We start from the raw sequence: 11,861 nt of genomic DNA, 5'->3' as shown, positions 1-11,861 counted from the left end.
ACCTAATGCAGAAGTACTGTAGAAACCTAAGCTTTCTTTCAACATAGACGTGTGTGTGTGTGTGTGTGTGTGTGTGTGTGTGTGTGTGTGTGTGTGTGTGTGTGTGTGTGTGTGTGTGTGTGTGTGTGTGTGTGTGTGTGTGTGTGTGTGTGTGTGTGCAATTTCAAGCCACACAACAAAATAGTCCTATTCCACTCCATTCCCAGAACCACCTCCTGCAGTCAAAGCATAGCTCCACTGAGCTCGGGGAGAAGACACGGGAGTCATGGAAAGTTAGTGGTTTGCGGGGGATGAGTTACTTCCCTGTATATCTGTAGGTCTGGATCAAAAAGGGGGAGGAGCATGGAAAGTTCCCCAGCAGTTTTGTTTTCTGTCTTCATTAACCCTGTCTGTGCCACACCCAAACACTTTACTTTCACGTGAACCAGCGAGTGTAATTTTCCATAAACTAGGCCAGGCCTATGTGGTTGTTATTTTCACCTAGACTTTGAAGATGTCTGTTGTCTGACTGTTGACAGGTTGATTTGTTACTCTACGTCTGAAGTAGTACATGATTAGGGAGCTCTGCCTAATGTTAGGCAAACATGTAGAAATCCTTTTTTTTTGGAGCAAAAGAGATTTAGGCTACAGTAGTCGCAAAGCTGTCAGATACCTGTTCAAACCCGCAGAAGCACAGCAATCAATGTTTCCACAACATTTAGGCAATATAGTCAAATCAGGCTGTTGTGGGTATGACAATGTATAAGGGCTCTCTCTTCTCTCTGGGTCTGCTCTTGTTGACCAGACACTGTTGGTTTAGCTTTGCAGTGACCCACAGCCGTGTGTATGTGTTTGCGTGTGTGTGTGTTTTGTGCATGTATGTGTGTGCTCACAACTGTTTGCATGACTGTGTGTGTATCCACGGCCTCTCAGTCAGCACTGTGAGTCAGTGTGTTTGTGGAAAACACACACACACTCCAGTGGGCATCCAGGTCTCTCTTGCTCTCTCTACTCTCTCGCTCCCTCTCTCCGATTGATCCTGAGCTGACATTCTTTCCCTACACTCTTCATGTGTGGTTCAAGATAAACGGCCCCATTCATTGGGTTTTACTGTAGGCAGGCAAAGCATTAGGGCAGGATACCCCGCCCTGGTCTGGCAACATCTGGCAACACATTCCAGCCTCCGCTGGTGGCTGGCTACTAGGGCTGGGAATTGCCAAGGACCTCACGATACGATATTATCACGATACTTAGGTGCCAAACATACTTTCACTATATGTCTGCTGCAGAGAGACGAGAGAGCATGAGAAAATGAGTTTTGATCAGTCATGGAAATAAAAGTGCTGAAATCATGATGGCTCCCTATATTTTTTTAAAGATGGAGAACAAACTATAGGTTGAAAAACACCAGAGTTTTGGTGCAGGTACAGCAGGCTAAAGCTAGCTAACGTTACCTAGCAAAATCAATTCTATACTTGGAGTCAAATATCAATATAATAATATTGTGATAAATAACAGTATAGACCCCCCCTCCCATCACTTCTGGCTGCACCTAAGGATTGTATAAACATAACAGTATGCCACCTGACATTTTCATACTTTCTCTCACTCCTTGACTCCCATCTCCCAATCTTCAATGTCTCTCTTTTACTTTATCTCAGAGGGAAAGTCAGGGGAATTCCTCAGCTCTGGGTATTCATTAACATCGTCTCTCACCTTGTTCCAGCCTTCTTTAGCTTAACGTCTCTGTCCCTCGCTCTCTGTCTCTATATGTGTCTTTTCCCCCATGTGGTGTGAGTAGCAATTTCTCACTCTTTTCCTCTGTAATGAATAAAGACTGGCCTTTGTGTGAATGATGTAGTTCCCTGAAATGAATTGTGGCGCTGCAGGCCATTAGGGTGAATGATGTCGTTCTCTGAAATTAATTGTGGCACCGTAAGCCATTTAATGAGTAATACTTGTAAAGAATTCCATCTTTCTTTTTATCAAGAAGAATTTACCTAAAGGGTTTTGGCCTACTCCCAGTAATACTTGTCAATCAATGTTTGTGTCATTTCTGTACCTAATTTACAGGCAGTGTAAATGTGGAATAGCCAAAGTCATACATAAACATTAGTGTATGTCAAACTCAGAAAAGTGTGTATTTCTGATGCATCCTGTATGAGGGAATACCCATTGACTGACCATCAGTGGAGCCTGTCCTCCTATAGCTCCTTTCACCAACCTCCACTGGCAAAGAAACCCAAAGCCAGAGTTTAGTTCCGTACAAGCAGAACCACAAGGGGAGGGAGGAGGATCAACCTGTTTGAAATACTTAATTTTGTGTCTGACTCTGCAATCATTTGTGTAACGGCGTTCTTTGTTTGTCGAAAGAGAGTCGGACCGAAATGCAGCGTGGTGGTTACTCATGTCTTTAATGAAACAAATGACGATACATGAAATAACTTAATAAATACAAAAACAACAAACGGAACGTGAAAACCTAATACAGCCTGTCTGGTGAACAACAACACGGAGACAGGAACAATCACCCACGAAATACACAGTGAAACCCCGGCTACCTAAATATGGTTCCCAATCAGAGACAACGAGAATCACCTGACTCTGATTGAGAACCGCCTCAGGCAGCCAAGCCTATGCTACACCCCTACTCAGCCGCAATCCCAATGCCTACAAAACCCCAATACGAAACACAACATATAAACCCATGTCACACCCTGGCCTGACCAAATATATAACGAAAACACAAAACACTATGACCAAGGCGTGACAATTTGTGTGTATTAGGTAATTACTGGAAGTGATTATGGTAAACCCCTATACTACCCCTATACCCCTATACTACAGAGACTAGATTCAAAAAATGGCCTGCAAGAGCAACTATGACAACAACACGTACAGCATGCCTTGAATACCAACAAGCCGCACTAATGCACATTGAACCTAATCATAATTATGCTGTCCGTTTTATGAAATAACTGAAAACCCAGTGCAAGATGATGTTGTTTTCGATGGGAGCACAATATAAGGGGTTAATTTTCATGCTTGTATTTTTCTCTCACGTGGCCTGTTTATTTTCAGAGCGTTGAGGCGAACAGTCCACTCCTCCTATGGGCTCGTCAGGCTGTCGGGTGGACGGGATTGGCGAGCCTTTTTTTGTTGTTGTAGCTGAGCGCTGTCGCTTTCCTCCGACGGCGGGGGCGATATAAAACCCCTTTCCTTCAACACATTCGTTCACTCTGGTGGAGTAAAGTGACATTGAAAGGGTGCCTCAACGTGGCATCCTAGAGAAAGACCCCTCTATTTCCCAACAGCCGTCACCACACTGTACCGTCCTGGCACACGTAGTACCCTCCGAAACGTCCCTACCTCGACTAATAAATGACCAGCATAGGCGCCAGAGAAATAAAACAAGCGAAAGACACGGATCATTATCCGAACGTGGAGAGAAAAACAACGAATACTTTTCGGAATCATATGAAGGAAAAGCGCACGAATCGTCGTCGCAGTTGCCTTCTCAATGCATACCCTTTGTGCTCGGGGAACGATGAAACCAGAGATTAGCGCCGCGGTCGGGTTTCTGTCGAGATTTCTGCGGATAAAAGGACACGTAAATGACAGACAGCTTCAATCATTCAGCGCAAGTTTACAGGATATTTTGTCAGGTAAGACATGTGCTTCTCGTTTTGTCCTACGTTTCCAAGGCTACTTTAGATTATGACCTCTGTTGGTGTTGTGTCATTTTGTGTGTTAAGAATATGATTTTAACGAATTGTTGTGCTTTAATCCCATTCCGAAGGGGATTTGCGTCTCTGTTCACAAAGTAACACAAGCGCCCCCCGACCACGAAAAAAAGAGACAAGAATAGATAAGGCGAACAACAATCTTCAATCAACAATATTCAATCGATCGAATCAACCATGTTCTATTCAGATACATCGTCGCCTAATTCATGTCTGGAGTTTAGTTACAGTGTAATAACGTGGAATAAAGCCAGACTCTTATTTGTTCCAACAAGGAAGTGCACCTTTCGATAGTACCAGTTCAGCTGGTCGATAAACTCCCAATTAACATGGGGGAAATCTATACCCAGTGAATTGAATTAGGCTATCGAATTACGTAATGCAGACAAGAAAACGTAGGAGGATATGAATTTGAGCAGGCAGAAAATATATATATATAACATTTCGATCAGGAAAATAACAGACCCATAGGATTCTGGTTATCTTTGTTATAAGAGTATTATAGCCGCCTACATCTTTTACTCGATCCTCTTGAGCGAGCCTCAATCGAATCGAAATTAGAGAACCAAAAGGTAAATAACAAATGCAGAATAAATAGCCCGTATAGATTCCCGCCGTTGACGAACATGTATGAGTAAAGGAAAGGTATTTCTTTACAACATGTTCTAATGTAGACATTCTGGCTAAGTGAATCACGTTAACTCTGTAATAAGGACACATACATTGATCGACACAGCCACTATACTATGCGTTATTGGCATCCTTTTTTGTACAAACCACTGAAATGATGTTTTATTTATATTTCCTGTTGTAAATATACAGCCTAAACCTGGCATACGTCTGGTAGATAACACCAAGTGTCTGTCCCTCTAAACACTGAACACCTACACCATGACCTCAATTTGAACATGTTTTTCAACAGCTGTGTCATCTGCAAAGCCATTCACGTTCAAATTCATATCATTTTAGAGCCATTTCGGATGTGGGCTACACATTTAGCATATCAGGTTACAGAATTGTTTATTTCTATTCAACAAACTCTTTCGTTTACGCTATTTTCAACTAAACATTTTCCATGGAAGTGGCTTTGTTTGTCCAGGATTAGCATAGAAAGTGAGTGGAAACTGTAGTCTTGAGCATAGCTCCAGTTTGTAAACAGCCAAAGTTGAAGGCAGACGGAGCGAAATGGCCGCCGTCAGAGGGTAAGTGGGGGGTTGGTAGCGGTGGGGCTGGGGCTGGAAGAGGATTTCATAGGGGGAGGGGTGTAGGAAAGACATTATCTAATTAAACAAGTTGCAAAGCGACTTTGTGAAGTGTCCGTAATTCCTCCTTCACCCCCATTTTTCATACGTCTTCCCGAGTGACATAAACAACTCTGTGAAGCCCCCCCTGCCGCTGCTGAAGTAGGCCAGCCACCCCACTGTTGCTTACAGCTTCATTATCACAGCTTATTGTGTCTGTGTTCAATAAACAGGCGTTGTTTGTGTATAGGGGGACTTACTTGCTCTAAATATCCACATTGAAACTGCTCATTGTCTAACTAGTTAGTAAACCATTTGGACTTCATGTGTACCAGTAACCTGCTTAACCAAGGTTTGAGCAGTGACCCAATCTGAAACTGCCATAATTCCCCCAACCACACCACCACAGACCAGTGGAAATCACCCAATAATGCCCCAAACAAAGCCAAATGTGTATTTGATAAAAAGCCTCCACACATTGTATTGCCACATAATATCCTTAGAGCACTTGGCTTTAAAGAAGCACTGGAAAACTACTTTATTTAAAATATATAGTTGAAACTCATCTGTTCCCTGGTTTTAGAATAGGCCCCTCCGTTCTCAGAGGCCTCGTTTCTTTTGTGGTGCAAAAGATCAGCCCCATCATAGCTGCCTGGTGCTTTTTCACGAGTGCCAAGGCCTCCATTAGGGTGCAGTACACAGAGTTCTACTGATAACACAAAGGAGACATTATCTACCAGGGGTGTTGTGCAGGACAGGTGTTCTCCGGGCTCTGGCCTAGTTCAGAGGCTTTTCACAGGCAAACAGACAGGCAGGCAGCACAGCCAGTTTAGTCACCATGCACCAATGGGGTAACTCGATACTGAGGAGTCTTAAGTGGAGAAAATAGGATGATTGGTATCACACGCACACAGAGATGCATATCGAGCACACATACATACAGTATATATCCAAACACACACAAGACACAGTAAATGTGAGTATTGTTAGAGATGTTAGGTTAATTTAGACTTCTGAGAAGCGGTTTTCTAATTTAATTCTTCCCGTTAGGCTACTATTATACTATGAAAGCAGCAGTCATGCGCGTCTTCTAAGATGAGTTAACGGGGAAGGAATGAGAACTCTTCTCTTTCTCGTGTTCTCCTTAAAATGAGTAATGTGACCTATTTTCTCTCTCTCTTCTTCCAGCCTAGTTTGTCACTTAACGCCCCTTTAGATATACCATATGAATGATATCACAGTGAATCACCAACGGGTATGTGGACACACTCGTCATATTTAAAGGGACGGTGTGGCTTTAAGAGGGGGAGTTCTCCAGCCCAGATTGCTGGCCAGGACTTCACCACCTCAGTGTTGTTGTTCAGCTCCGCTCTGTTTGATGGAGGACTTTGTGCCACTCGGCCAGAAGGGGATTGTGCAATCAAACTTCTCTCTCTCTCTCTCTCTCTCTCTCTCTCTCTCTCTCTCTCTCTCTCTCTCTCTCTCTCTCTCTCTCTCTCTCTCTCTCTCTCTCTCTCTCGCTCTCTCTCTCTCTCTTTTGCTTTCTCTCTCTCTCTTTTGCTTTCTCTCTCTCTCTCTCTCCCTCTCTGCTGTGTGTCACATGGTCTCCGGTTACAGAGCGACAAACAGTTTATTGCTGCTTATCAGCCCCATAAGCAGACTTATGATTTATTACTGCGCTACAACAAAGCCTGCCCCTGTCTGCAGTCTGTTTTACACACACACACACATACCACACACACATACACACACGTATTAGCAAGTGGAAACTGACAGTATTGTGCTAAATAGTTGATCATTATATCAATGTAACCCAAATACCAATATAAATAGTTGGTCATTATATCATGGTAATAGAAATATCAGATACTAAAGCAGATAAGATATTCCAATGGAGTCATGTATTACCTACAAAGAATAAAACCTTTATTCAATCAAAAGACAATCTAAAGCAACGTTACTTTTCCATAATCATTATTGGGGGGGTGTTTAATACCGTAAAACATAAACAATCATTTTTTCCTTCCATTTTCCATGGAATCATGTCATTTATTACCTGTAAGTAATCCATAACGGTGATAGATTAGTTATGTGTGCTTAGAACATCATAAACCAGTATTACCTTAGACTCCAGCAACTCTATAATAAAATAAAACATGATTATAGTTTGATTTGCAATACAACTATGCCTCATACAGTTATTATCATGCTATTAATCACATTTATGTCCCAATTTATGACCTTATTCAATGTTTATCAAAGCACATGCATCCTAATCTCCCATAACACACACACACACACACACACACACACACACACACTAGGAACTAAGGCTGATCAGGTGCAGACAGCTTTGCACCCCGCTTCTCCCTCAGATAGACGTCTGAAAGTAGCATAGATTTAGCTTACTGGCTCTCACCTGTAAACACCAGACAGCATCTCTTACATCTATCCCTCTTTCTTTCTCTCCCTCTCTCTCTTGTCTCCTCATACAGAACTACACAGGCTCTACTATAGGGTAACCGAAGAACAACAGTTACCCCCTCTGTACCCTTTTTTGGCAATACAAGCAATACTATGGTAACCTAATAGTGATCCAATGATGATGAAACTCATGGTAACCCGATAATAACCTCTCTCTTTCTCCACAGAGCAATACAAGCACCACTGGTTCCCCGACAGGCCATGCAAGGGCTCGGGCTACCGCTGCATCCGCATCAACCACAAGATGGATCCCCTGGTGGGGCAGGCAGGCCAGCGCATCGGCCTGACCATCAATCAGCTATACCTGCTGCTGCCTAGTGAGCTCACCCTCTGGGTGGACCCCTTCGAGGTGTCCTACCGCATCGGCGAGGACGGCTCCATCTGCGTGCTCTACGAGTCCCAGCCAGTGGCCCCGGCGCCGTCGGGAGGCAGTGCGGTCACCTCGACCCCCATGGTGGACAGTCACATCAGCTGCAAGGAGGCGGCGGGGATGCTGGGTAGGACCAGCCCTTCCAAAGCCTACAACATGATGACTATGTCCAGCTAAGGGCTGCCACCCGCCACGTCGGGTCATGGGTTTCGCCCTAGTTGGTCGATGGCGAACCTTTTTAAAGCTAAAAAGAAATGAAATGAAAAAGAGAAAAAAAGGAGGAGAAAAGGCAGAGGATGTGGCCTATCGTCCAGGTGAAACCTTGTAGGTTTGATATTTCTTTCTCCTTCCTCGCTCCATAGTCTGTTATGTTGTGTTGTGGGATCTACCGGAGGCTTCGTTTTTCCCCCCGCGGAGAGGACTGTGTGGAGCGTGGAGCTGTTGGGGGCAGCTAAAACAAACCAAGAAACCGAACAGAGAAACAGCGCAGAGAAGGGGCTGCTTTTTGTTTTGGTTTTTTTACACCGGTCTATCATTGTTGACTTTGCACTTTCTTCTCCACGTGGTTACAGTGGGTACCATGTCACCACCACCCCCACCACCCTCTCAAAAGCTTCAAGGAACTGCTGTCAAGAACCATACCGTTGAATTTCAGCCTTTTATCTACTTCCTGTTGTTATTGGGTGTACTTCCTGTCTAGGAAGGAAGTTAAGGGGCTGAGGTCCGGACTGTGCCTGTTTCTAGGGCAGTCTCTGGGGAAACGCTCTAAGTCATTTTCTTCTAAAACCCAGTTTTTGGACCACAGGGTATTTCTTTACCCCCAGAGGCTGCCCCATATGCCATCGTCAAGCTTCAGGAAGCCCCTCCACCTCCATATGGAAGTGCAGTGGAATGCGCTGTGACACCTGTTGCTAAGGACAGTAATGTGTCACAGCGCACCCCACCAACACCCCCAACCATGTATGTGTAGCTTTCTGGGGAGGGCTGGGTATTTGTCCCCTCCCCTTCGATCAATGTTGGTTTGAAATTCACAATCAAGTTCTCGTTTTGTTTATATCCCTCCATCCCCACCCTGACCTTTGGCCCTCTCCAAATTCTAAGTGTAGCATAGGTGGCACTATATTCTCACCGAAATCTGGATCATTTGTTTTGGTTGTTGTGGCCCTGTCAGAAGAAATGACATTGAATGCACTTTTGACATTTAGATTGTGTGGGATGTGTACTTCTAGAGAAAACCATCTTCATTCCATTCGCTCCAATGTCATCTTTCATGAGTTCCTTTTCTTTTGTAAATTACTCACAGCTCTTACGTCAGGCTAGACCCCACTCTATATAATTTGGGAGAGTAACTGAAGGTTTTAAAAATATTTCACACTGTAAGCATTTCATTAAGATCCGTTCAGGTTTTGGTAGGTAGGTGCGGTTTGTGACAGGTTAGGCGTCTGTTGTCCGTTTGTAAGGCACTTTTCTCGGAAGCCCCCCTCCCCCAATACACACAGACACACACAGACACACACAGACACACACACACACACACACACACACACACACACACACACACACACACACACACACACACACACACACACACACACACACACACACACAGATGGCAATTTGAGACACTTATAGAACTCTGATAGATCTCTCTGCAGCTGTCGAGGGGTGTGTGAGTGTAGCCAAAGGGAAGTCTGTACGCCCCTGACTGGGTCCAAGGCTTTCAACACCTCTCCTTTCTTCTGTCTCTCAGTTTGGATGAGGGGTGCGTTGCCCAACGTAGGACTTCAATGTTACACCTATGAGCCATTCTCTGGAGAACCAAGAGAGAACCAGCGTAATGTTAGCCAGCCTGGTTCGAGGTGCTGCTGGACCCTCTCTGGAGGTGTCCCTGTCAGGGCAGACAGACACAAGAAGACCCTCTGGTGCAACATATCACCCCCAGCCAGCCAACCAACCAGCCAACCCCCTCCCCCCAATAGCAGTACGGAGCAAGCAGTAACACATATCGTCTATCCTCGCACCAGGGGAGGGAATGGAGGTGGTGCGGGGGGCCAGAGCCGGATACTCTCGTCCAGGGCAGCTACAATCCCTCCGGCCCCCTCTAAACTAACCTCCACCCAACCAACCCCCTCTTGGCGGTGGAGAGCAAAGCCAGCAAATGCACTCAGCGCACTCCGTCTGCACTGGGAGCCCACATAGAGACAGGCAACAAAGAGGAGTCAAAGGATAGGAAGTGGCGGTACACAGTCCAAGTTTCTTTGTTTCTTAGGCTGAGCACTGAACTAGTTTACATGGGTGCAATAGGACGATGGTGGTGTCAGTCGTCCTGTAGCTCACTCCTGGTTGGTCACGCTGCAGACAGACAGACAGACGATGTGACAGGCTGTGGGGTTTCGGGGCTTTTAGCCGCTAAGCTGACCAGGCTGGGCACCAGCCCATCAGACCTACATGTGCTGCTTTAAGCTCCCTAAGCACAGAGGATCATGGGTAATGGATCTGTGGTTGTTGATGCACTGCACACCCTATCCTCCCTCATCCACTCCCCTCCTCCTCACTGTCCTCCCTCTCTCCATTTCTCCTGGTGCTCCTTCATCAGTCTGTGGAAAAAGCAGTGTCTCCACATGAGCCAGATGGACATGTCTGAGAGAGGAGCCCAGAGCTTTGTTGTTGTGGTTGAAAACCAGCTTTTTAAAAACCTTGCAGCTCCTCTATTGCTTCGATTATGGCAGCTATCGATGTTGTTATGAGATTGGTCTGTGTTTCAGACGTAGCAAGTTGTCCCTCTTTTTGCTATATGTATTTTAAAGTCACAGAGGTGTAGCATCTCATCCCCCCCTCCCTTTCTCCCTAGTCTGATCATCTATCCCAATTTGAACAGACTTCATTTTTAGACCTACCAAAAAGGAAATAATGCCGAAATGGTTTGATCTCTTTCTCAACAGTAACACCACCACCAAAACAATTTGATTTAGTCCACAATATCGGATCTGTAAATGCATCCATTCAGCCTTTGCGCACATAGGTTTCAGAAACGTTGTGAAACGTGTTTTTGAATAGTCGGAGGTAATAGCACATAAAATGCACTAAATATGTCAAGTTGAAGTTGTGACGTTTTTGAGACGCGAGGAGTCTCTTCTGGAATGTATTACCAAACTCAGGCCTGGGACATTCAATAAAAACCCTTCTGGAAAAGCTGTGCATGTTAAGACGTGAAACGGGAAGGGAATAGTCATCAATGATTCATCAATGATTTTAGAATTATTGCCACTTTCACATTTAGGGTGTTTTACATATTCTATAATCTCTTGCTATTGTACACCATATGGTAGAATACATGCATAACATTACACAATGGGAAGTGCCAATCATTTGTTTTGAGGTGTTTAGATGTATTTCTTTTGCATTTCCTAGTTTTAACACGGATAACTATTTTCGTAAGTGAAGCCATTTGTGATGGGAGTGTTGGCAAGGACCAATCTGTTTTGGTAAAAGAAATATCAGTTTCCATGCCCTGTACTGATAGACTTATCCTTTGTTTTTTTTAAACTTACAAAACAAGAAAAACGTTGAAAAAATCTGAGCGTACCCAAGAAGAAAAGCTGTCTATTCTACCTTGTGATTTCATGTCAGTACATCTTTATTGTGTTCATTTTCTTTTTCTTGGGTATGTCGTGATGAACTGCTGTAAATTTGTACAGTTCATGTAAATTGATTGTGCAAAAGTTGTACAGATTTCTATATTTTGGAAGAAAAGTTGTTTTTTTCTTCTCTGTAATAAAATATTTCCTATCTTGGCAACATATTCCTGTGATGCTGGTCTTTCTTTTTACGGGGAATGAGAATCCATAGATGAACGGGAGTCAATATCCAAACAAAGTTAATAGCGGAGTCTTCTGTCAAAATGGCCGACTGAAATCTATTAAGATACATCAGAATATGAAACGAAGGCCGTTAAAAACCTGAAGCTTTTTGCTGTTATTTGTTAGGCTGTTATTTTGAATGTAGAGAAGGGTTCTGTTTCATGTCATCTCTTACTGTACACCA

The 11,861-nt window shown here is 44.1% G+C and overlaps 1 protein-coding gene across 1 annotated transcript; it reads left to right on the top strand.

The window, feature by feature from the left end:
- Positions 1–3,196: 3,196 nt before the first annotated feature.
- Positions 3,197–11,619, top strand: LOC127914666 (protein BTG1-like). Its single transcript, XM_052492560.1, has 2 exons — positions 3,197–3,644; positions 7,615–11,619. The coding sequence occupies exons 1-2, from the start codon at positions 3,500–3,502 to the stop codon at positions 7,992–7,994; spliced, it is 525 nt and encodes a 174-aa protein (XP_052348520.1). The 5' UTR covers positions 3,197–3,499; the 3' UTR covers positions 7,995–11,619.
- Positions 11,620–11,861: the final 242 nt, after the last annotated feature.

This window comes from Oncorhynchus keta, chromosome 33 (assembly GCF_023373465.1).
Source record: "Oncorhynchus keta strain PuntledgeMale-10-30-2019 chromosome 33, Oket_V2, whole genome shotgun sequence".
In the NCBI taxonomy this organism is placed as follows: domain Eukaryota; kingdom Metazoa; phylum Chordata; class Actinopteri; order Salmoniformes; family Salmonidae; genus Oncorhynchus; species Oncorhynchus keta.
The sequence above is the reverse complement of the archived record's forward strand: the minus strand, read 5'-3'. Positions and strand labels throughout refer to the sequence as shown.